The following is a 24560-nucleotide window of genomic DNA, read 5'->3' as shown; positions in this document are numbered from 1 at the left end:
AGCAGAGTAGAGGGGAAGAATCACCTCTTCTGACCTGCTGTCCACACTCCTTTGGATGCAGCCCAGGATTCCATTGGCAGTATGTCATTACAAGTCAGTTAGAACACAAATAGTTGGGTATTCAGCAGGTGTTGCAATGGAAAAAGATTTCCACAGCAAATAGAAATTGTCTGCTTTTCAGTTACTCTAAGGTCTGTGTTATCAACATCTACCCCTTAACAAAATCTATTTCCCAATGAAATCCTGTAATTTTACACTATACCTCTCTCTCAGCTTTTTGATACTTCCTAAAACACTCGGAAAAATTCCCACAGCAGAGACACTGTTTAAACAGAACCAGCAGCATTTACCAGTATTATCAGAGGGAATTTCTCAGCAACTCAGTGCAGTAGGTCACTGAGTGGAGACCTTCACATACTGCAACTGATGATGAACCTCAGAGTCACCGCCCCTTTGCAAGACACATTCAATGCCAACTCATTCTGATATGGTCACAAGTACCAGAGCACAAGGTTTCATCAATCCACCAAATTCCTCCTAACCAGTAGTCAGTTTTTTTGGCATACTAGTCTCCAGGAGAACTGTTTCAAACCCATCCTAATTATTAAAAAACTTTACTTTCCAAGTGAGTTTGTACACAAGCAGCTACCCATCCTTTTTGTGTGGCCGTACCAGCATCCACCAAGACATCTCTCCAGGGTTTTTTTTCCTTACATGTTCCTCAGCTGCACTCTAATTATACATAGTTATCATAAAAATATTCAGCCTTTGCTTTGTTAGGGTAAACAAGGCATTTATTCCACTGTCCTCATGGAAAAATAATCTGTTTTCTTAATCATTCTAGCAAGACATATACTGACTAGAGCTAATAATGTACATAAATAATACCATTTGTTTTGATGATTTATTAGGTTACTTTCTTCTTAATCCAGATTGATCATTCACAAAGCTCTAAATTCATCTGGAAATTCTGAACACAACCTGCCTCCATGTGTGCACGTGCAGTTTCCAAGTCTGTGCTACAGGAGGATCCTCTAGGGATTCAAAGCAGGCTCATTTGCATTTCAGAAACCCACAGGCATCTTGTTTTACAAATGAACTATTTTTCACTTCTCTAAAGGCTGTAAAGTTCTGGAGTAAGGACAATTTAAAGGCTTGTTTAAAAAAAAAAAAAATTTCCTCCCAGACAAATCCAGGAAATGTAGCTCATGTACAAACAGCTGATTCCATCACACTCTGCCTAGGTCAGACTTTAAACATGCTCATCTTGTCACGAGCAGACTGTCACCCCAGCACTGACTTGTGCAGGTTGTACCAGTGCAGCTGCAAACAAGTCTCTCTGGAAGAGCTCAACAGGATTTCTCAAAGCTACTGGAACACAGCTGGAGCTAAGCACAAAGGCAAACTATGCCATGGGTTGAAGGTCAAAATGGTTTCTGTTTATGCCAACTAAATATCTCAGAAATAAATGCTCAGAGCATTTAACCTGATCTTGCTTCAGCAGTTTATTCATCAAGTTCAGAAATTAGTGAAAAAAAATTTGAAAAAAAACGAGCAGTCATGTTTGCTGGTGCATGAAACTGTTGGGAAGGTAAAGATAACAGTTAAAAGTTGTTTCTGAACTAGTGACAATGCATGTATAATGTCTGACCATTACTAAAGGTCCTTACTAGCTCCTAGTTCTTAGCACTTGACATCAGCCTTTAAAATGGATGACTTATCTCTTGTTTGGACATTTTCTAAACCATTCATTTGGGAGAGGATTGTTTTATTTCAGCTACAGACAACTGGAGGTGTAACACCAAAAAGAAAGATGCACATAGAAGGGGAATATAAACCAGATATAAAAAAGCTCAGGAAAGCTTTGCTTTCCTAGCTGAGCCAAGTCATGTGAAGGGATGGGAAAAGATTTTACAGCTATGCAGCATATTGACATTAAAACCCAGTAAACCAGTGGGATTATGTAAAAGTAGCTTGTTCCAAGTCTTGATCAAAAGCCACATGAAGGAAGCAGACAAAAGTAAGATAATGCCTGTAGGTAGAAGTTCACTATCATCAACAGAGACAATCCTCAAGGAAAAAAATGTTTTGGCAACTAAGTTCTTTTTAAGACTAAGCTTTTTAGAATTTCTTTTTATAAGGGGAAAAAAATAATTCTTGATAGCAAAGACACTAACAATTTAGTCAAATTCTGTACTGAAACAGGAGCAATCAAGCTGCAAACTTTTTTTAAAACAGGAATCTAACAAACTTGGCTAGGTATTTCTAAGCATCCACAGTGTAAGTCATTACTGCTGAAAAAAAGAAAAAAAAGAGAGATAAACACTTTTCTCCTGAAAAAAAGAAAAAAAAGAGAGATAACAAACACTTTTCTTACCTGATTTCCAAAGAGATTGAACCCGTTAATTGCTTCTAAAGCTGCTTTTGCCAACCCCACGGAGCTAAGGAGAAAACAAACCAACAAAAACCCAGAGGTGTCATCATTCAAGCCCAGGCTACAATTTCACACAGTTGATAGCTTTCAGAGCTATGGTCTTTTCTTGATTTGAATTTTGTACTTAACCTTCATGTTAGTTAAATGATGATGCAGCAAATTTCAGGCTGTTTTGGTGGCGAGTTGCCTTTCCCCCCCCCCCTTAAATATTATTCAGCATTTTTATTTGTCTTCAAATGTCAGGGACCATCTGGAAAAAGCACTTCTGCTCTCACCTTGCTACCAGGCATCTGGCATTATGTGTTTCAAGGTCTTGCTAGGAGTGTATTGACAGAGGATTCACTGCAGCACAATTTTTCAACTCAGCTCTCAAGCACTCAACTTCCCAAGACTGATTTCTGACTAGCTTTTGATACAATAAATGGTATACTTATTTCACACTTGATTATTTATAAACCTTCATCTTCCTTTCTGAAATGTTGCCAGAAACAGCACTCATGGGGTTCATCGCTCACTGGCTCACCAGGAGAAAGGTGACCAGTTTCACCACATCCTGCTCTGAGCAGCTGCCAGCAGTGAAATCCCTCACTTCTGTGTCTTCTGATCAGGTAAAGCTTTTAGGACTGGAGAATGTGGTGAAGAAATAAACTGAACTCAGAAGTACTCTGAGCATAATGATTTTTCTGGCTTTGTTTCAAATACCCAAACAAAAATGAGATTGTCCTAAACACTGTTCTACTCCAGTTACCACCTGCAATCCATCAAACAACTTGGCATGATGGTTCAGAACTAAGAACTCAGTTCATGGGAACTAAGTATTATCATCAAACTGCATCCACAGAAAATCAGAGCAATGCTGCACACTGGAATCTCTATCACATGCTACAATCTCATATTCTTCTTTTCCCTTTCAAATGACACTTTTAATACCAACACTCATATTTTCAGAGCAAGGAAAAAGTCACTGACAAAAGGTAGAGAAGTAATAAATGTTCAACAGCAACAACCACAGATCCTCAGATAATGTAAAACTACTCAGCCTGTCTACAAAATACTGCCTGAAAGAAATTTGAGACAAATTTGTCTTGGGCAGGAGAAGGTGAGACTAACCTAGAGAAACTCTAGTTCCAGCTTGCTAAAAAGGATTCAGTAAATGCACTTAAACATCATTCATAATTGCCAGTAACTTTCAAGTGTTAATTCACCCTTCTCAGAAAAACACCTGAGGGCAAACATTAAAATCTGCATATCCTTAGCAACTGCTGAGCAAAATACACCTCCTCCCATTCAGTGTCTTGCCTCCATCTCAGTGCTGCATTTCAACTGCAACATCAAACACCACAAAGGTGTTAAAAACACGCAACCAAAAAAAAAAAAAGAAAAATCCCACATCAAGAATTTCACAGCTATATAAACCAAAGCAGAACAAGGAAGGACAGCACTACAGCAATGTAACACCCACACGAGAGAGAAGAGCAACATCAAGGCCCCACAGTCCCACACTTGCAACATGAAGATGCTGCACTTTGGCAATTTCATTATTCTCCCAGTACATCTGGGAGATGTCAAAGGCATTTTGCAGAGGTGCTCAGCAGATGCTGCAGAACAGCTTCATCAAATGGGTACAGGACAAATGAATTTTTCAGCAGTTCAGCCGTATGGGAAGGGATCACACTCTAACAAAAGCTGTTACAAATCTTGCCTTTGAACCAATAAAACACATCAATTTGCATACATCAGTGCAGATTTGCTCCACAGAGTGTGCTGCTATTTATCATTTATTACAAGTGTTCCAAGCTGTACTAAGAGAGAATCCCAGGACTGTGAAGGCTTAAAATATCTACATCTTTTAACACAGGCCATAATTTGCAGCTACTATTCATAGACTTCCTATTATATAATACCTTCTTTAAAAAGAAAACCTCTTTCAACAAAAGAGAAGAATTAACTTCTCATTCTGAAAGCAAACACACACTGTACATAGACTAACAGAGTAGGCTTTAAGGGGTCAGGATGCACATACTTAAATACTGACACTGCAGAGAACACTTTGGGGTTCCTAACTGCTGAAGACACACATAGATCATTCTTGAGTAGACCTGATGGTTATAATTGCTTCTTAAATTCTAAACCCAATATTTTTACAGCTCTCTTTGGTAGATACACTACAATAGGAGCATAAGAAAAGTACAGAGAATATTTTAACATACCAAGGGCTCTCCTCAGTGATACCCAAATACATCTTTTGAGGCACGTTCCTCTTTCATTGTTTCTGATTTATGAGAACAAGGGGAATTGCCTACCAGTCTTCTACAGCGAGGCAGAGTATCAACATGCACACAAAGAAAGATAAATAGGGACAATACTTGTTTTTGATGACCAAAGTCTACTACTTAAATTAGGACCGAGCTCCCTTTTGTGCTAGCTCAATGATCTGTTAGATTGGCTCAGTCCATCTCATAAAACTTCACCCTTAGAAAAACCAACCTATAAATGTCAGCCTAGATTAAGACAAAACAATATGCCCATTTCCATCTGGTTAAAAGATGTTCAGTTTTTCCCTGGAGGAAATTCACATACTGAATAACCAGAATGCTGCAAATAACAGGAGACACAGGACTTCCAGTGTAGCTTTTGCACATTTGGACAAGGTGAGATGTGGAAGCATAGGATTCTCCAGGTGGATGCTCATGTAGTTTGGCATTTGACAGTTTTACAGACACAGGAAGAACTCCAGCAAACTACTAAAGCAGATTATATAACTACAACTGGGGTTTTTCAGTTCTCGTATTGGTACAAAGGTTCTATAAGAGACCTGAAAAAAATACCTAAATTAAGTGTTTTGCTGCAATGACATGTGATTCTCTCTATAGGTTAAAATTTACATGCCTCTATGTGAAGCAAGAAAAATGATTTCATTCTCAAATGAGAACAGAGATTCCTTTGGCAATGCTGAAGACCAAAAGACACGTGGGGATTCTCTGTAAGCCCTTAGGATGAGCAACAACATGTCAAAAATCCTAAGATAGCCAAGTTACAGCAATTTTTACAATTAATAAACCCTCAGAAATCAAAAAGTGAAGAAAGCAACAGTAACACTAGAAAAATCAAGTTGTCAGATTACAGATTTGATCCTTCAAGACAGAGAGCACGTGAGCAATTCCACTGCAATGACCTGGATCACTCTGACATTAGAATGTTAAGAACATTCCTAACCATCCCGTGGGACAGGGCTCAGGGATCACTCTGACATTAGAATGTTAAGAGCATTCCTAACCATCTCTTGGGACAGGGCTCAAAACACCAAGTCACTTGGAGCATCCAAAGCACCAGGATAAAAGCTTGGCACTAGGCTCTTTGCCAGTGTCCAGCATCTTCTTCCCAGCATGGTGGAGATGAGAAAATCTAGACTCATGATTCAACCCATTTTTAACGCAGGATGTCCCTAAACACTTCTGAGAATCCACTCTACTGCACAAGCCTCAAGAATCTGAACTGTTCTGAACACCATTTTCTGAATTATCTGCATGCAGCTGCACATAATTATTGGCATTTGAATACTCAAACAGCTAAGCATCTCCGTGGTTATTTCAGCAGGCATATGATGATGAAATTATGCTTCACATTTCCCAAAATACATCTCTCAGTCTTTAGAGAATCTTAATTTAGTTCAAACAGTCTCTTAATGCATTATTATTTTTAACTCGCCCCAGGAACTCTTTTGATTCATTTCCTTGCTTTGACTGCAAGAACTACCTTTGCTCACCTACCTGGAATGCAGCTCTGGGCTGCCATTGTTGTATTTACTTCCTCTCTCCCAGACACCAAAGTCTGGCACACGATAGGCTCTTTCCACACAAAACACAAGATTTTGGATAAAGGACACCTATAGGTAAGAAAGGAAGAAAACTGACTGGAGGAAACGGAAAGAAAAGTTGTTCTGTTCATTTTTTTTTTTCCCCAAAAGATAAAGCTGTTATTCCTCAGCCACCAGCACTGTGCCTTCTGTCCTTTGCTGTCTGAGACCAGAGAATGGTGTTCCCAAGTTCAGGTGTTCCCTTTCAAACCAGTTCTGAATCACAAAATGTTAAGAGCTGTCACAAATGAGGTGATGTTATGATTTATGAAAGTTCCTACAAAGCCAGGGATAAAAATTATTCCATATTCAAGACACATAGTTGAAGAGCTCCACAAAAGTTGTGTTTGGATCTTTCTAAACAGATTTATCCTACAAACATCAGAAGCCAAAAGAAATTAAATCCTACAACATTAGGACACAGAAATCTCAGTGCTTTTTTTAAATTAACTTCTTTTTTTTGCTTTCCTTTTAATTTACCTATATACCTCTGTTTTGTCTTTTTCTATGTTTAACTCTTGAAAAGTTGCTGTTTCTGACACACTCTTTATGTCAATACCATTCCACCAGCAATATTAGCATTCTGTAAATGTTTGTCTCTACCTTATATGTTTCTGCTAACATTTCACCATGGGGTGCACGTGTACAATTATCTGTACAGTAAATCTTTTCAGACCTACTACTCTCAAGAAAGCACTGTCCCACTCTTTAGTCATGCCCAGTATATTCACCCCTGTAATTTAGCATTAGGATGGACTAAAATGAAGTGTCTCTGAATGAAGTCAGAACTCCCAGTGATTAACTGTGTGGCTTCTCCTACCTCTATCAATAACTGAAATTTAGATGCTTCAGCTAATTGAGGAGGCAAATAGCACTACATAGAAATAAATAACCTTACTGATTACCTTCTACCAGTGATGATGTTTGGAAAAAAAAAATATGGTCAATTACAGATATTTTATGACACTAAAAAAAGGCAGCAGATAGCTTGATGCAAACTAAAATCTTCAGAGAACAAATCACTCCTATCGTGGGCACATAAATGCTACAACCAAACCAATGCTATGGCACTGAGAGAAATTACACACTGTGTGTGCTAAGCTTATTTATCCAAAAGCTGAGCATGTGGAGACCAAGGTGTAATAAAGAACACACATCCAGCATGGATGCAGCACTAGTGCTACTGTTGAACATGCAGAGAGCTGCTCTCCTTCAGCCCCAATCACACACTGTTATCTTTGTTAGGGATGCAAAGATGCAATTAAATTAATTTTTCAACTGCAAACAGATGAAACTAGAGGGTAGCTCACTGACAGCTGCCATGCCTGACATCAAGCAGGCACTGATTGCCTCTAAAGCCAAGAGCTGTGTGTACAAACATATTCATGCAGACAGCTTGCCAAATATCTACCATCTGCCAGCACCTTCCACTGTGCTAGCTCTGCTCCTCTGAGGAGGGGAAGAGCCTAAATACACCCTGCAATGACAGCACTGGAAAGAAATATCCAACTCCATGCTTGGGTAGCAGATTGTCACATCCACAGTGCCACTGTGCTGAACGTTCTCTACACATGTGGGAAAATTTGGGAATATAGAATCACAGAATTTAGGGGTTGGAATGGACCTTACAGATCATCCAGCCCCAACCCCTGCCCTGGGCAGGGACACCTCCTCACTAGCTCAGGTTGCTCAAGGCTCATCCAGCCTGGATTGAACACCACCAGGGTCGGGGCAGCCACCACGTCCCTGGGCAACCTGGGACAGTGTCTCACCACCTTCACCAGTGAAAAACTTTATTTTCACATCTAGCCTAAACTTCCCCTCCTTCAGTTTGAACCCATTCCCCCTTGTCCTATCACTGCAGTTCCTAACACAGGCTCTGGTTCCTTGTAGGCCCTTCAGATATTGACAATTCGCTCTGAGGTCTCCACACAGTCCTCTTTTCTCCAAATCATCATCTTCATCCATATCATCATTGCATGGCATGAATAGGGTCTGAGAATACAGGCAACTGTTGAAGCTGCACAGAGACTAACAGAACATACAGGTCTGTGGTAAAATAATCTGAGGATAAATCTCCATAGTCCAGAGATTTATAAGGTACAGTTGCAAGGAAAACTACATCCTGACAAAGAAGTGGAGAATATCCACTGACTGGAGAGTCTATAAACAGGCACTTTTGCTGCAGAATCTGTAATTAAATGCAAACATCTGGAGGATAATATAAATTATAAATCAAGCTAAGTAAATAGATAATTACATACATTTGCCTCCTCACAGACATAAAGGCAATTCAGGGAAGATAATACAGACCTATCATATGATCTAACTAAGCAAGAAAGGAGACATGTTGCAACACTTGGTTCTCTTGTTATCTAAAAAAGAGATTAATGAAGATGAATGTTTTATAAATATGATGCAAATACACCATTACTGGGAATATCTTTTTTTTTAATGGTAGTACTGTAGTACATTTAAGCTTTTTAAGGCAATACTGCAGTAACTATTAAACAGAACAGAGTAAATGTAAACAAATTCAGATTAAGAAAATTGAAAGAAAAAAAAGGAAAAAATTAACATATATCTGTGCTTTCTGTTGTAGTCTCAAAACACAACCTCATTTTAGAGCAGGACAGCAGGTTATCCTGGCATGACTTATGCTCCAGTCAAGTCCATGGTGGCTATTATTATCTTATTTACAGAAGAGTTAACTATCTCTGCAAACATCTCTTATCATGACATATAATTGTTTTGTTTTCAATTAAAGGTGCAGCAAAACTTCTTAACACCCACAGGTTCAGATGCACTTGAAGAAAGTCCTTCAGCTTCCCAGAAAATGAGCCCTGTTATTTAGGATACAGAAATTCCACTGGACAGGATGTACTGCCTGACAGTTTGAAATAATGTGAGAAGTGAGAACACCACAACTAGAAGTTACCTGTCCTAACAGACCTTTTCATTCTTGACCTTGTACCTTTCACCAACAGCAGGGAACTACAGAAGTTTGCAATGTCATGTCACATTTACTCTTTGCATATCTAACACTTTTTCAGCTACTAATTCATTTCACTCTCCATTCATTCCATTCATCTTTTCTGACTTCCATTAAAAGCATAGAACACCTGCAGTGTATTTTCAGAGCAACTGTTTTACAGTTGGTAATTAAATAAAACCAAGAAAAAACACAACTTCAAACACGTTTTAAGATGGGAAATCGATTTGTACCTCATCTGTGTTGTAGATAATCTGCAGCCCCGAAGAGATCATCTCAACCAAATAGAGGAGAAATAAGGACAGAGCATTGATCTGCAGTAATTAAACACAGAAACTACAATTAACTTTATGTTTATTGAAGTCACATAAACAAACTAAATGTGATATTATTCACTAACAAAGATAGTTCCACTGTAACAGTTTTGCTTCTTCAAAAACACTATCCCAGATCTAATGAGGTGGAAACAATCAATAGGAAAAAATGCCACAAATGAGCAGGAGCCCCTAAAACTTCTGATGCAGTGTCATTTTAAAAATCATTTCAAACTAGTCACAAGCTGTTTCACGTTTACACATCTGACAGTTTATCAGCAAGTAGCTTTCCAAACAGGCAAGGAAGACTGAGTAGTACACAGCACACCTAAAAAGAAAATCACTTCATCCCTAATGGCAATTTTAGTGTTATCAACTGACAGGAGTGTAATTACAGCATTCAGATATGATTAGATTTGTGAAAACTGTTTTCTTTTGTGGTTGTACATTGCATTTATTGCTAACACCAATTACCTCTAGCAGCTGTACAGATGAGCACCATAATGTCAATTCATTGATGAAATAAGGAAAACTACTGGTTATTACAAAATTCTGCTATAATTGAGAATTTGGAAAACTTAAATAAAGTAAGTTTGGCACAGTAACTTGCTTCAATGAGGTATAAACCCACAATCTTTATATACAAAATTTAGAGAAACCATCTAAACCAAAACATTTGATTTGATCCAGCAATAAGGGCAACATAATACTTCTCATTCCTCCCTGCTGTTGTCTCCACAGAGCTGAACACCTTTTATTGTTTGAGGTATGCTGATGACAGAAGGGAATGTGCACTCATGTTTATGGGAAGGGTTGAGCTGCCACAAAAAGAGTATCACAGAGTGTTTCCCAGGTCCTGAAATTATTGTCTCCCCATGCAGATACAGACATGCTTTTTCAGGAAGCTTCACATCCAAGTCCAAAATGCTAATTTAGGACAACTCCACAGAGCATTTTTCTCAGCTCACACATTTTCTGAATCCGACACATTTAGTGTACGAACTACTTAAGTAACATTGTCACCATGAAATTAAATAATCATCAACCTCCTGTCACTTCTGAGTAATTTCACTAGCAATCTCTGAACTAAAAAAGAGTGTACAGGGTTATGGAATGCAAAATAACAAGGTCATGAAAGCAAAGAATGGTGTGAAAGTGAAGCGAAGGAGAAATAAAACAACGGAGTAGATCAAAACTCTGAAAAAAGAAAGACTAAAAAAATTCAGTTATGCAATGAATCTGACTAGGAACGACTACACAAAGTAGGGAACAACAAATCCTACCTAGACAAAACTGTGTCAGTGTACATTAAATCTTTGTTATGAACGAAAATCGCTCAAACTTACAGAAACTAAGCTGGGAACATTCATAAAAATATTCACTGTAAAATGACACAAATCTTTCACTTCACTGACTACAACATTTTTTTGCCAGGATTATTTATTAACAGCCATCTGTTGGTCTCAAAAAGAAGCAACTTTGTAAACAACCAACCATCGACCTCCACAATCCTCCAGTTATTTCAGTACCTTCTGACCAAAACATAACAACCAACCATCGACCTCCACAATCCCCCAGTTATTTCAGTACCTTCTGACCGAAATACAGCACTGAGTTATGGTTCAAAATAGTTTTGTTCACCCCAATATGCAGAAGGAATCTCAGGCACTGAGTTATGGTTCAAAATAGTTTTTTTCACCACAATATGCAGAAGGAATCTCAATTTCACCACATACAGCACAAACCTAACCAAACTGAGACACTACATACATTACAAAGCTAACTAAACTGAGACAGCTGCACCATGAAAGCAGAGAGGCAACAATAACATGATTGCAAATGAGCCAAACCCTCCTTGACACATCCACACGGGTTACCTGCAGGTGACCATACTCCTCGTGGGAGAACACCTCAGGGTTACCTGCAGGTGACCATACTCCTCATGGGAGAACACTTCGTCTCCAGTCCGTGCACAGAAAACAGAATGTAGACATGCAGATGGTTTGGGGTCTTGCTTAAATTTCTGAACCTAAAAGTAAAACATGAAATCCAAGTCAAGAAGTTCAGTGTACTCAGCAACCACAATTTCACTAGACCTCAGTTATTTAAACGTTCCCCTACGTGACCACGATGTAAAACTTACAAACAACAGCTCCTGACACTTACTAGAATCTATTTCATATATACTTACAAGCATAGATACACTTAAAGAATACAAATATTCAACCCACTTATCTAATCTCTTTGGGGTTGGTAGAAAAATAAAAGAGATCTGTAAGAGAAAGCTAGAGATGCTCAGTTGCTTTCATCTTCTGGACAAACACCACCACGTTTTCCTGGAGCTGAAATCTTAGCCAAAAGCATGTTGAAGTATAGCACACTTAGCTTGAATTCACAGGTCTGAAAAGTACCCATAGAGTCCTGGCCCATGAGTTCTTACTTTTTCTGAATCATGATCCACAAAATAATTACTGTACCATTTAACAATGTGAAAAAGGTTTTAAAACAACAAAAAAATTACTGTTAATAATAATTGCTAAGACATAGAAAGCATTCCGAAATTGCACCATGTAGATCATGTGGGAGATGAAAAGCTGCAAGAGCTATGAATATCCAGTATAAAAGAGCACATAGGAGAACAAAGAATTAACTTGGTGAGCACTGTTTGTGACACTCACGTACAGTGGAATGTTTACAGACTCTAGCAGATTATAAAGCAAACAGATCATGGATAGGAAGAACAATGCCCAAGACTGAAGTAAATTTTTCTTCATGGACACTCTCACTGGACCTCAGAATATGCCTCTAAGATACAGAGTCTCTCACAGTGGAGGTGGAATGTACTAAGGTGGATGAGGGTAACAACAAAGGATTGAATTAAGTACTGGGGTCATTTTAAAGTAGCTTTGATTCCATTTTTGTCATGAAATACAATGTCTGCTCCCTTACAAAACTGTTTGAGAAAACAATCTGGACTGACAGACAGCTGCCAAGAGAGCAGAGGAATTCAATTCACAAAGAAAAGGAGGAAGGTTAAAAACCAACCAAACAAAACGACCTTTCTTCATAAATCTTCAAGTCATGCTTTGCTCTCCAACAAATATTTGAATTTTCCAACCATCACTCCCAGTACCTGATCCACATTTCACAAGATTTTCAACAACTTCACGGAATATTCTCCTCTACCAACTAATCATACATAACATACAGTGGGTGCCTCAGAAACAAGAAAGTCAATGCTGTATTGTGGAGTTTCATGTCTGCTCCACAAACACATTAAATACAGTTCAGGTCATAACTCCTATGTTAATCAGCAACAGAATACAACATCTGCAATTTTTGTTAGAAGCAGCAGCAGCTGTTCCAGTCATGCCTTGGGCACATATAAATCAGATTCTTAAAAGACATGCTCCTTCTCCATCAGGCCAACACATACACAGCCTCCAGAACAAAGTCCAGCTTGACTTATGTCTGCTAGGTACTGGAAACTGTTTATTATCACACTGGAGGCAAAGAAAACCATTTATAATGAACGAGGCAAAACCTGACAAGCAGCAGGTCAGCAGGGTGGCACCTGTGATCATTTCATGCTCATTGTTCATAGCTGCACTCAGCAGCCTCAAAACAAACAACTGCACAAAACAACAGCTCAAACGTAACAAGGTCCAGATTATTTAAAGACATAAGTCTACAAAGAAACAGGGCAAAAACCAGAAAAAAGTCAGGATAAATACAACTGGCAATACATCTGATCTGCTAGTTATTATTGTTCCTGATATCACCTGCCCATGGACTTCACATTTCAGTTTGTGTGCTCAGCTGTGGTTACACAAAAACTGCTTCTAATAATCCACTTAAAAGTGATGTGAAACTTAAAATCATCACATGGAATACATACATATTTAACTACTTCTAGAGTTAATGCTAACCACCACACAAATGAATCCACCTTACCTAAATTTTGGTAAGGAGAAGCACTGAATATTCAGGGCATACTCACAAGAGGACTACAGACTGAATAAATCAGCTATGTTAGAACATAAGCAAATTACTCTATTTCCTTGTCTATTTTGGGTTGCTGCCCTTCCAAACTTACACCATCGAGCCAAACAATACTGGAAAGTGTCTGCTAAAGAAACCAAGCAAAATAATCAAAACTACCACCTAGGTAAAGAGAACAACTGCAAATGCAATAACCAAGACAACAGTGCAGAGAAAACTCATCAGCATTAACTCAAAGTTCTACATCTTTCCACTTAATCACTAAAAAGACACAACTCCCACAACAATTACTAATGGTGTAATATTTAAATGGGACAAATAACTGCCAAAGTAGCCCAAAGAAGTTTTAAGCACACCCTGCAGTTTACCCCAGGAAACACTTGTGTCTTCTACAGCCTGAAACAATGTCGTGGCCTGGTGCTAATGGAGCAGCTGTTCTGAGCTGGGCCACACAGGAACACTGCACTCCCCTTTGGAGTCTTTATCTATATTTACAAGTTAGTTTTCACAGGCTAATTAATCCCCTAGAATTAAGCAAGTGCTTGTGTCCACAGCACAGTGTGTTACCTTATCGGCCTGACGCATGTAGCAGTAGAGAATTCCTCTCATACACTTTATAGCAGAATGCTCCAGCTCATGAGTCCTTCCCTTGTCATCATCAATACGCCTGGGGAAGAGAGATAACTCGTAAAACAAATTGGAAATGCATTAGGGGGGAGAAAAAAGGAGGCATTAATGCTTTGGAATATTAAGCACTTAACTAACGCTGTTGGACAGTGGTGCCCTCACTCCTAGCAACATGTTTATAGCCCTGTTCATCTTTCCTTATTAAAAACAGTAATAATAAAAGGTTTGGCTAGTTTATCTTGCAACTTCCATAAACATTTCTTTTTCAAAATTTGAAAAATAAAGTAAAATCTTGACTGTATTGTAACGTTCAGTGTCTTGCAAGTAACTGGATTGTTAGTACCTGCAACCAGCCTGTTTTTCCATGCTGAACTCTCCCAATATTCCTTGGGACAACTTGCCACTATAACCTTGATTTTCAACAGCATCCATTAGTTCCTCTGTTACAAACCTTGGTACCAATTACATTATATTAAGATATCTTTACTTTCCAGAAGCAGAGTGACATTTCCACCCTAGCAGCTATTTTCACTGAGGTTTGGAAACTTGCACCATCTCTATGGGTTTACAAATCTATTTTTGACAAAGCTTCAGCTTTTCAAACTTTCCTGGGGAACTGCAGGACAGAAAGAATGTACCATGGCAGAGATGTGAGTGGAGAAGTTCCTCACCTGTAGGCAAGGGCTAATGCCCAGGCACAGGCAGCACAGTAGAGACTGTCCTGGACTTTTGCCTTCTGGTTATCCCCATAGGTCTTTGTGGGAAAGAGACCTGTGGTTGGACTTTGATAGAGCAACACCGTTGATTTAACTGGACAAAGGAAAAATAAAAAGGGCATTAGCAACAATTCTGTTTCTTCCAGTTTCTCAATCGATTTTCAGGAACAAATCAAGGTGTGAACAACCTGTTAGAGCATGTACAACATATAACAATAGAAAGAAAGGTAAGAGAAACAAAACAATGTGGCTACCTTAGTGTTTTCAGTCTAATTAGACCATTTTACAAAGAGAAACAAAACAATGTGGCTACCTTGGTTTTTTCAGTCAAATTAGACCATTTTACAAAAAAAACAACAGTATTCAAAGCTATTTATATGACTGTTCTAGCACAAACCACTTTGTAGCATCTCCACAATGCAACCCAGTCATTTCCTTTATGAAAAAGTGACTACAGGATGCCAACTGCCTCCCCAAGCATTTCAACACTTACTCTGCAGAACTCACTCACAAAAACTACATTTTTAACTTAGGCCAGGTGACTGCATCAACATTTTTAATAGGAGTGAGTAAATGAGGAAGGACAACTATAATTACTTAACTCAGTTCCTCAACATAAAAATACAACAGGACAGGAAAAAACAATAAATAGTACTTGATTTTTTGTACTTTAATATTTTCCATTTTGTGAATTGTTTTTCTAAAATGATGTAATAACCAGTGTGCTACAAGATTGAACCTGAGCCTAATGCCCTTGAGCATAACCTTTCTAACACCAATCTGCACATAAGAAGAGACAAAAGCAGTTTTTTCCCAGATTGTTATCAAGCACCAGTTTTAAAAAAGCCTCTTTATTGGCTATGTGTTAGAAATTAAGCATTCTACATGAAAATTATAAGGTTTTACAACATTTTTCATTAGATTCTTCAGTGTCTTAATACCTTCTAAGAAAAACTGAAATCTTACCTGAAAAAGTCACTGTAGATTATTCTAAAACCAAACGTGGAGTCTCATCCCACATTTTTAGAATGATGGAAAAATTGTTCAGTATTCTATACCCTTGCCTGAGCAAAGCTTAAGTTTTAAACACTATTACACAGCTGTTAAAAATGCTGATTTTAGAATCCATGCAGGACTCCATTTTAACACAAACCTCCTAACCCTCCAAACAATCAAAATAAATCATTGCTTCTTTAGCAGTTTTAGTTTAAAACAACCTCACGATTAAAAGAAAAACACTGAAGTTGACTTCAAGTCAGCTAACCAATAAAATTCAGCACAAGAAGACATCATGGCAGCACTGATGACAAAAAATGAACTTCTCACTGATCACCTGCCAAACTGTTCTAAGCATCACAAGAATGATTTTTTTTGTTTCCCATTTAAATCTTTCCTCAGCTGTATCTGGTTAATGCCACAATATTGTGCTCCCTCTTTATCCAAAATGATCCTCAAGTAGGAATGATGTAGTGCTGATATTTACCATGCAAACATCAATTTTGGCTCATATCTGGGTTAGTTCAAGCATCAAAAACTTCTCAGATTACCTCTGCCCCTCCCCATCCAAGTCCATCAGGTGCAACTCAGAATCTATTTACCATTTGACAAATGCAGATGATAATTTTGAACACTATTTGCTGCTCAGGATTTTTCAAGCAATGCATACACTACATTATCACAGGAATCTCATGAGGAACTGTAGTGACAGATCCCTTCACCTCTCAGAAAATCCTTATTAAGGACAGGTATTATTCTAAGACAAAGCTAATTATTTCCCTAAGTATAACTGCAAATATTTAAATAAGTTGCACCGAAAATTTTTCATGGTAGGAACTATCATTAACTTACCAATTCTATAGTAATGATTCAATTTATCCCACAGACTTTCCCCCTCTGGCTTTAGAAGGTTAATACTTTTAAGTGGCTCATAAATAGAACCTAAAAAAAAAAGGAAAAACACCAACAAAGTCAAGATCAGCATTAGTTTCATGATTCAAATATTGCTACAAATTACTGCAATGTGGTATTTTCCCCTCATTGTCATACAAAAGTACAATAAAAAAAGTTGTTATTTCTACAATCCCAGAGAAGAGATTTCTATACACATTTTTATCTACAGTAGTTGTCTACACAAACCAGATCTCCATCTGGATCTCCAATGCCTTGTAGACACTCAGCTCCAGCAAACGCTACATAAATGTAGAGTTAATTATTGAAGAGATTATTAAATGTTAAGAATTTTCTAGGGAACTTAAGTATGCTACAGACAAAATTCCTGAAGATATATAGAAAAACAGAAAAGGGATACAAGTAGACCAGATTTAACTATTTCTTCCCTGCCTGATTTCTAAAGTGGAGAACACCTACAACACTCAATGATGTACCTACCCCAACCTCATTTGCACCCACCCAGCTGATCTCAGGGCTGGAATGGAAAAAAGGGTTGGCTTGTTCCCACTACTACCAAAGCCTAAACAACCTCTCCAACAGATAAACCCCCCAAATCCCCTATATTCCAGAGAAATACAAAGCTAGCAAATCTTTGCTTCTCAATGTCCCACATATTTATTGCTTCCTTCTTAGCACCTCAACAGTCAATTTTCCTGACATGAGCTACCTATTCAAAATGACTGGGGTGAACCATTTCCAGCTTCTAATGTCAGAGCAACATAGAGCTGTCCCTCCACAAAGGACTGCATTGAGTGCCCTGGATGACAGGATCTCCTACAGAGCCATGTGAGAGCTGGAAGAGGCAGAATTTTCCCTTTCCGGACCGCACACTGCCCTGCTGAAAAGCTCAGGGACTGCAGTGCCAGGGAAGCTCTGCCAGCCCAGCAATCCTGGCAGGACACAGCAGAGTGCTCCTGTTCAACTGCTCTTTCACAATCCCTGCACAGCTCCAGGCATATAGAACTCTCATCCAAATGAGGTCAATGTGCATGGAGTGGGGACAGGAGTTTTGTGAATCAAATCCTTAGTCTGGGTGACAGTAAAACACCTCTTGTCCCTCAAGAACTCAAACTTCACCCCCAATTTAGTATTACTTTTGGTTTGTGACCACAGCAGCTAAAAAATAAAATCCACCCCTCCCTGAGCAGAGCCCTGTGGGTCAGCTGAGCAAAGCTGGTCTGGGGATGTTTCCCAACATATCTGAGCTTCCCCCACAGCCTTTCCCTCCCTCACTGGGAGAGGTTAAGTTACAAACAACACAAACACATGGGAAAGGGCCTGAGAGGGAACCCCAGAGCTGCCTAAATTCTGAAGTCAGAAGAAATGCAATTGTTCTGCAATGGAAAATAAAAGTTTGTACTGTAACACACCTTTCATATCTTCTGCTACAAATAAAGAAATAATTCAACATTCTGAACCAATTTCAATCTGTTTTTCAAAACTTTATTTTGCTACTTCTTTTTGCCTATGAAACACCATCCGTGAGAAGATTGAGGATTTACAGTGCTGTACTGTGAACTCAGTCCTACTGCAAAAACACACAGCACAGTGACCTGCAGTAACTGGAACTTTCTAAGGCAATTCAGAGAAAGTAGGACAGAATAAGCAAAGGAAAAAAAAAATCTTCATGAAGTCACTTACTGCACAAAAAGTAGCAAATTTATGGCAAATATTTACTTACTAGGCTTTCAAAAGCAAAATAAAGATTCTTCCTCATAGGTTTAATTGTATAACTCATGCATTGTACACAGCCCTTTGTGTGTGAAATGGGTTCAGAATGTCTACTTGGTGCAGCCTGTTAACCCCAGCACTGCACCACCAAACACAGTGGGATATTCACAGGCACACACTGACACACACAAGTCAAAAGAGCCTAAACCAGAATTATTCTAATGTACATACTCACCAGACAATCTGTGACCCTCTGTGGCCAACAGAGAAATAAAATAAAGTTATAACGAACAAAAAGCATATTCTTCTCTTTTAGAGCATGCAAAGGGTTCAAGTTTGTGCAGAAAGGAGATGGAAGAGAGTAAAGAGGATGGAAATGTCAAAGCAGCATCACCTACAACGTACATTATTTTAGATGTTTGAAACTTTACTAACAGAAATACATTACAACAGTGAGTAGTGAGTAGATTGTTGATGAAACAGAGAGGTGAAATGAATTCAAAGTTCAAGCAAATTGAGAAAATGCTTTTCAAGGCATAAAACTCCAAAGCATTCCTCAAAATTACTCCCATCTCCAAGTAGGAGAACTTGCTTAAATCAATTTTTTTCACATATTCTTCATTAATTTCTCATTAGCATCTATATAGTTTGTTTTGCTTGGGTGTGTACAGCATTCTCCTGGAGAAATCATGTGGTAAATTATGTTTCATTACTATCACAACCTAATCAAGAACCAGCCAGGACAAACCCCAAGTTAGCTGCTCCTTCCCTGTGCTTGTGTAGTCAGACCATAACACCGTGGAAGCTATTTTTAAGGTGGCTAAAAAAAAACCAAAAACCATCTACACCCTGTTCCAAAATTCAAGAGCTCATTTCAGCAAGACAAAAATCTGTCAGAGAAAGCTATTTTCATTTATGTATTTAAAGTAGGTTTTCAAACTGAAAAAAAAAAAAAGTGACAACAGCAAGACTGCACCACTCTAAACATAACAGAATGACATATGCAAATAGTACCCTGGAGGTCTCGTTTGCACGTTAGCATTTGGAAGAAAGAGAATGAGGACATTAATTTTAAATACTGTTTTTCATAAATGTATCACTTCATTGTAGCCATACAGTGAGAGTTTTATTTTAGGTAAGTAGATATGCCAGGAAGTAATATAAAAGAACTGTTTTGTGGATTTAGTATTTCTTCAGCTGTGTGACAAACCCTGTACAACATTTAAATAGAGTACATGGTAGCACAGCTCTTCTTCCACAAAGAAGGAAGTATGACAGTTATTCCCTTACTCCAGAAGTGGATTGCTGCAAGGCAGTGCCTACTTCAAAATCAGTAAAACACTGATAGGAAATCAAAATGCTGCTTCCTGCATTCATAATTAATTTAAGGTCTGATAAGAGAACACTCAAAATCTTGATTCCAAGTCCAATTAAATCCCTGTTTATCTTAGTGCACTGACTATAAATACCCTATATCCATATTCTGAATGAAAATTAATCCCCTTTCATTTCCTACCATTTACAGGTTGTAGAGTAATATGATTTCACCAATCTTCAAGCTGAAGAATTACTAAAAAGGACAGTCATTTCCTTTCAAGGTAATAGCAAGAAAGAATCTCAGCTCAGTCACTGGTAACAGACACAACAAATCCTAGTGCAGAACTAAAGTGATAGACAAGGCATTTCTTAGCTAGCACAGGGAAAGTATAAGAACACCTTATCCAGTAGATGAAATTCAGTACAATTCCAGGAAAACCTGACAATCTAATTATCTCTCTAAGCAGAATACAAAGTGAATGAAAGCAAGGAAAGTTCTCCAAAGTAAGCTATTAGCAGTGTAAACACTTACGTATGCACAACCTCTGGAGGCTAAAAATATTATGTCATCCTGATGTTAAAGTACTTCACCATCCACCTCATTTTTATTCCAGTTATACTTGAGCTTAGCACTAATTGCTCTTCAGGGAAGAGCTATAAAAACTGTCTAGGTGTTTAGATTTAGAAGCTATGGCCAACACAGCTTTTAAACACCCCTGCTCCCAAATTTGTGTGTGTGGAATCTTTGAACACACACAGATCCTTGAAGATGGCAGTAATTGAGGATGTTAAAGAAAAACAGGCATTAGAATGCTGAATTACAGTTCTGGACCTAATCTATGGATAATAAAGATTTGTGTATTTTAACAAGGATGGTTTATCCAAACGATTCAAAGCACAGAATTAAACAAACACTTCCCCGAAGTTTAATCACAAACAAATGGAAGCATCGTGGCAAGAACTTTGTTTCCAACACTTCACATGCCAGAACAAAAACAGAAGTGTGTATTTGCATAATTAAATCAGCACAGGCCAAAAGAAAAAAAGCTGTGCATGTAATTCAATTAGCATTTCACAGAATCATAGAATACCCTGAGTTGGAAGGGACCCATAATGACCAACCAAGTCCAACTCCTGGCCCTGCCCAGGACACACCAACAATCTCACCATGTGCCTGAGAGAGTTTGGACAATGCTTAAGCTCTGGCAGAAACAAGTTCTGGATCTCTGTGACCACTGCCCTGGGTTCCAGTGCCCAACCACCCTCTGGGGGAAGAACCTTTTCCTAATGTCTAGCCTAACCCTCCCCTGACATCTCCAGGCCATTCCCTTGGGTCCTGTCCCTGGTCACCAGAAAGGGAAAAAATGCACCAATTTATTTAGTCCTTTTCTTATTTCCTAATCATCTGAAGTGATTTCTCTCTACAGTATATTATACTTAATGGAAATTACTGATTTCAGGATTTATAGTAGCTAATAGCACACAGGAGCTAATGAACACCAGAAATAAAATACTGATCATCATGCCAGGACACAGGAGCTTCACACAACCAAAATGCCAAAGCCTACCACACAAGCCTTGGAAATGCTACGAGCAAGGCAGGAAACCATGCAGGACATTCAAGGCAGGCAGTGCCACTTCTGAGTACTCAACAGCTCTTCAAACTACTAAAAACCTTTATTTTTGCATTGTAACAACAGAAACATCAAGTATCAATATAAAAACTAGGAAAGAGTAAAAAAAAGTAAAAAGAGTCAAATTTGATTACAATTTAAACACTTCACATGCTCTTTGACACTGAGAGCAAGAGCCAGTTGAAATCCCTTGACCTGGTTACTCTCACCAGCACTTGTTCTGCTTCTGAATTTCAACAGGGACTACACAAGAGTCCTACAGAGTCTTCCCCGGACCAGTTAGTGCCACGTATGGTTAATCTGCTCCCAAACTCCTTTTGAAACCACAGTAATGGTCTTGACAACTTCATATATTGCAGCTTCTGTTGTACCTGAGAAGCTGTGCCTGAGGGCTCCACTTTGCTTCCACTTAATTTCCACACGCCAAGCTTTGGAACGAGGGCTGACTTACTGGAAGTTTTATTTCTTATCTCTCACCCAGTCATGCTGGGGTTTTTTAGGAGTCAATTCTGAACACCATTCTTAGTGCATCTTTCACATGACTGTCATCTTAAACTTGAAATTTCAGTTCAGAGATTGTTACACTGAGAGATACTTATAAGAACACAAAAGAGAAACAAAACAGGGAGATTTGACAGCAGATTTCAATCTAAGCAGATTCCAATTTTCAGAAATTTTCACGGAGAGCTGAAAGTTTTTAATTCTACTGTCCATGCTAAAAACTGCTGCCAAAAAACAAAACACTGCATGAAACACAAAACACACAATTACTTTTTGTTGAATTAAAACAGCCACAAACAAAACCAAAACACAGAACTGCACACTTACCAAACTTTACAAAAGCATGCGCAGAGGAGGCTCTGTCATCATCCCAATTGGCCATTTCAAATTGGTGCAGCTAATCACAAACGGCTCAGGCTAAGCCACAGCAATTGTCAAAACTGTTTAGTAAATGTTAAAGGCAATCAGCATTAAATTAAGTGAAAGCAATGTTAGTGGAGTTATTAACATGACAGAGTGCACAGCACAAAGGGTAGTAAAGGTTTGTTACATCTTGTGCTCCCTTCTTCTGCACTAACCTCTTGTTTTGTTATTTTTTTTTACTTTTACTTATCTGAGTAACAGGACACAGACTACAACAAGTTCATGTGAAATTTACACCAGGATGTTTCCTGCAGTCACATCTATTACTTATGGCACTAAATGAAGGTACAATAAGAAAAGAGTGTCTGTCATTATGATGACAAGTTTTTCCAAATCTTTAAAGAAGTTTATGCTTTCTAAAGTAACCAAAATTTCAGGGGGTTCAGACTGGTCAGCTAATGAGTATCTTTTTCATCTGTTCCTAACTTACTAGCAATTAATGAAAGTGTTTACTGCTCAAGGAAGAAAAAATTCTAAATAAAATTTAGTTTTACTGGCAAAAATGTATTTCAGAATTCAATATACATAAACATGAAGCTGTGGATTCCCTCCTACAGGATTGGGTCTTAAATGATACATTGCTGTTGGCTACAAAACCTGAGTCTCAGGCACATGTGTCTACACTCCATGTTTACTATATCTTACTCCTGCTAGAAAACAAACTAACACCAAACAAAACAGAACTGTTTGTGAACTGGGGGAGCTTCAGTCACTCTAGGACTATACCAGGGCCAGAAAGGAAGCAGAAAGTCGGTGAAATTATACAAATGTTAACTTACTTCTAAAGATGCAGCAAAACATTTGATAAACAAGAACATGATTTTCATTTTTAGCTATATTACCTGAAAGATGATACATAAAATTTGCTTTTCAAAATCAGATCCATCATCAGAAAAGCATTTTTACTAAAAGGATGTTTATTTCTTGAGTAAATACATTTTTTCAGTTATTATCTACAACTCTGCAAACAAATCTCCAGGCAAAATCTCTACAAACAGGGAAAGGAGGAAGTGAACTACAATAACAATATCACTGCACAGAAGTCACTTTTTTTATACATTTCACAAAAAAAAAGGAGGCAGCAGGAGTCAAAAAAGACTCAAGCACTTAAAACCACCCAAATGCCTTCTACAGCCACAGGGCCTGAGCCTGCATGGGAAGGAACCTCAAAGTCAACATTTTGCACAGCTCTAGGGTACATTAGTCAATCAGCTTTCAGGTAACAATACTGTGTAACCACATCACCCACAGAGTAACAACTCTTTTAGTGGATAGTCTAAGTCATGAACTTTCAAGTCAACACTACACCTAAGTCAAATCTTCCAAGACAAATGAAACAGACAAGGCTTTAAACTACCAAATCCTTAGAGCCCTGGTAAAGTCAATGTTCCTTTCACACTATCTGGTCAATTGCAGCACAACAAAACCAAGGCATAGGTAAATATTGACTTTGACAGGATGTATAGCATGTAAATAAACAGCGCTGGGAAACACTGTTCCCGTTACAATAAAAGCCCTACAAAGACTACACTTAACTTTAAAAAATAAGCTAAAAGTTGAGTTTTTTGAACTTTGAAGATTCAAGTCAACTAGGCAAACACCATCCTCTCACTCGGTCGAGAATGCAGCTACAACACAGTCCACCTTCAGCACAGGAAACTCTTACATGCCATAAAAAAGTTACCTTGACCCCAGAGAGAAATCAGACAGATCCTAACACTTTCCCCTAAACACTTCCCCTGTCCGACAGGTTTATATCACTGCCTTAACCAACACCTCCGAACGCAGCTGCCTCTGTTAACAGCGCTGGGAGTGACCCCTGAGAACCACCTGCAGCTGCTCCTCGGCCCCAGGGGCACAGCCGAGCCCTGCACACAGCTGCGAGCTCAGGGCGCTGGGCTGGGCACGGCGGGGACAGGGAGGGAGGCAGGGGACAGGACAGGACAGGGAGGGAGGCAAGGGAGAGAACAGGACAGGGAGGGAAGCAAGGGAGAGGACAGGACAGGGAGGGAAGCAAGGGAGAGGACAGGACAGGGAGGGAGATAAGGGAGAGGACAGGACAGGGAGGGAGGCAGGGAACAGGACAGGGAGGAAGGCAAGGGGGAGGAGGGGGCAGGGCGGGG

At 38.8% G+C, this 24560-nt stretch overlaps 1 protein-coding gene across 2 annotated transcripts in view; it reads right to left on the bottom strand.

Moving 5' to 3' along the window:
- Positions 1-24560, bottom strand: part of PHKB (phosphorylase kinase, beta) — a 65624-nt gene that overhangs the window by 40615 nt on the left and 449 nt on the right. Inside the window, exons 2-9 of one of the 2 annotated variants that reach the window (XM_009070035.1) lie at positions 22342-22454; positions 16790-16879; positions 14897-15035; positions 14166-14265; positions 11518-11625; positions 9516-9596; positions 6205-6320; positions 2378-2441 (exon numbers count right to left, since the gene is read on the bottom strand). In XM_009070035.1, the coding sequence (XP_009068283.1) occupies positions 2378-2441; positions 6205-6320; positions 9516-9596; positions 11518-11625; positions 14166-14265; positions 14897-15035; positions 16790-16879; positions 22342-22396 (753 nt within the window). In that variant the 5' untranslated portion in view covers positions 22397-22454. The remainder of the gene's footprint in view (positions 1-2377; positions 2442-6204; positions 6321-9515; positions 9597-11517; positions 11626-14165; positions 14266-14896; positions 15036-16789; positions 16880-22341; positions 22455-24560) is intronic. The other variant, XM_009070036.1, reaches the window with a different exon arrangement.

This window comes from Acanthisitta chloris, unplaced genomic scaffold (genome assembly GCF_000695815.1).
Source record: "Acanthisitta chloris isolate BGI_N310 unplaced genomic scaffold, ASM69581v1 scaffold6192, whole genome shotgun sequence".
NCBI classification, from domain to species: domain Eukaryota; kingdom Metazoa; phylum Chordata; class Aves; order Passeriformes; family Acanthisittidae; genus Acanthisitta; species Acanthisitta chloris.
Note: the sequence above shows the minus strand (reverse complement) of the source record. Positions and strands in the feature narration are given on the sequence as shown.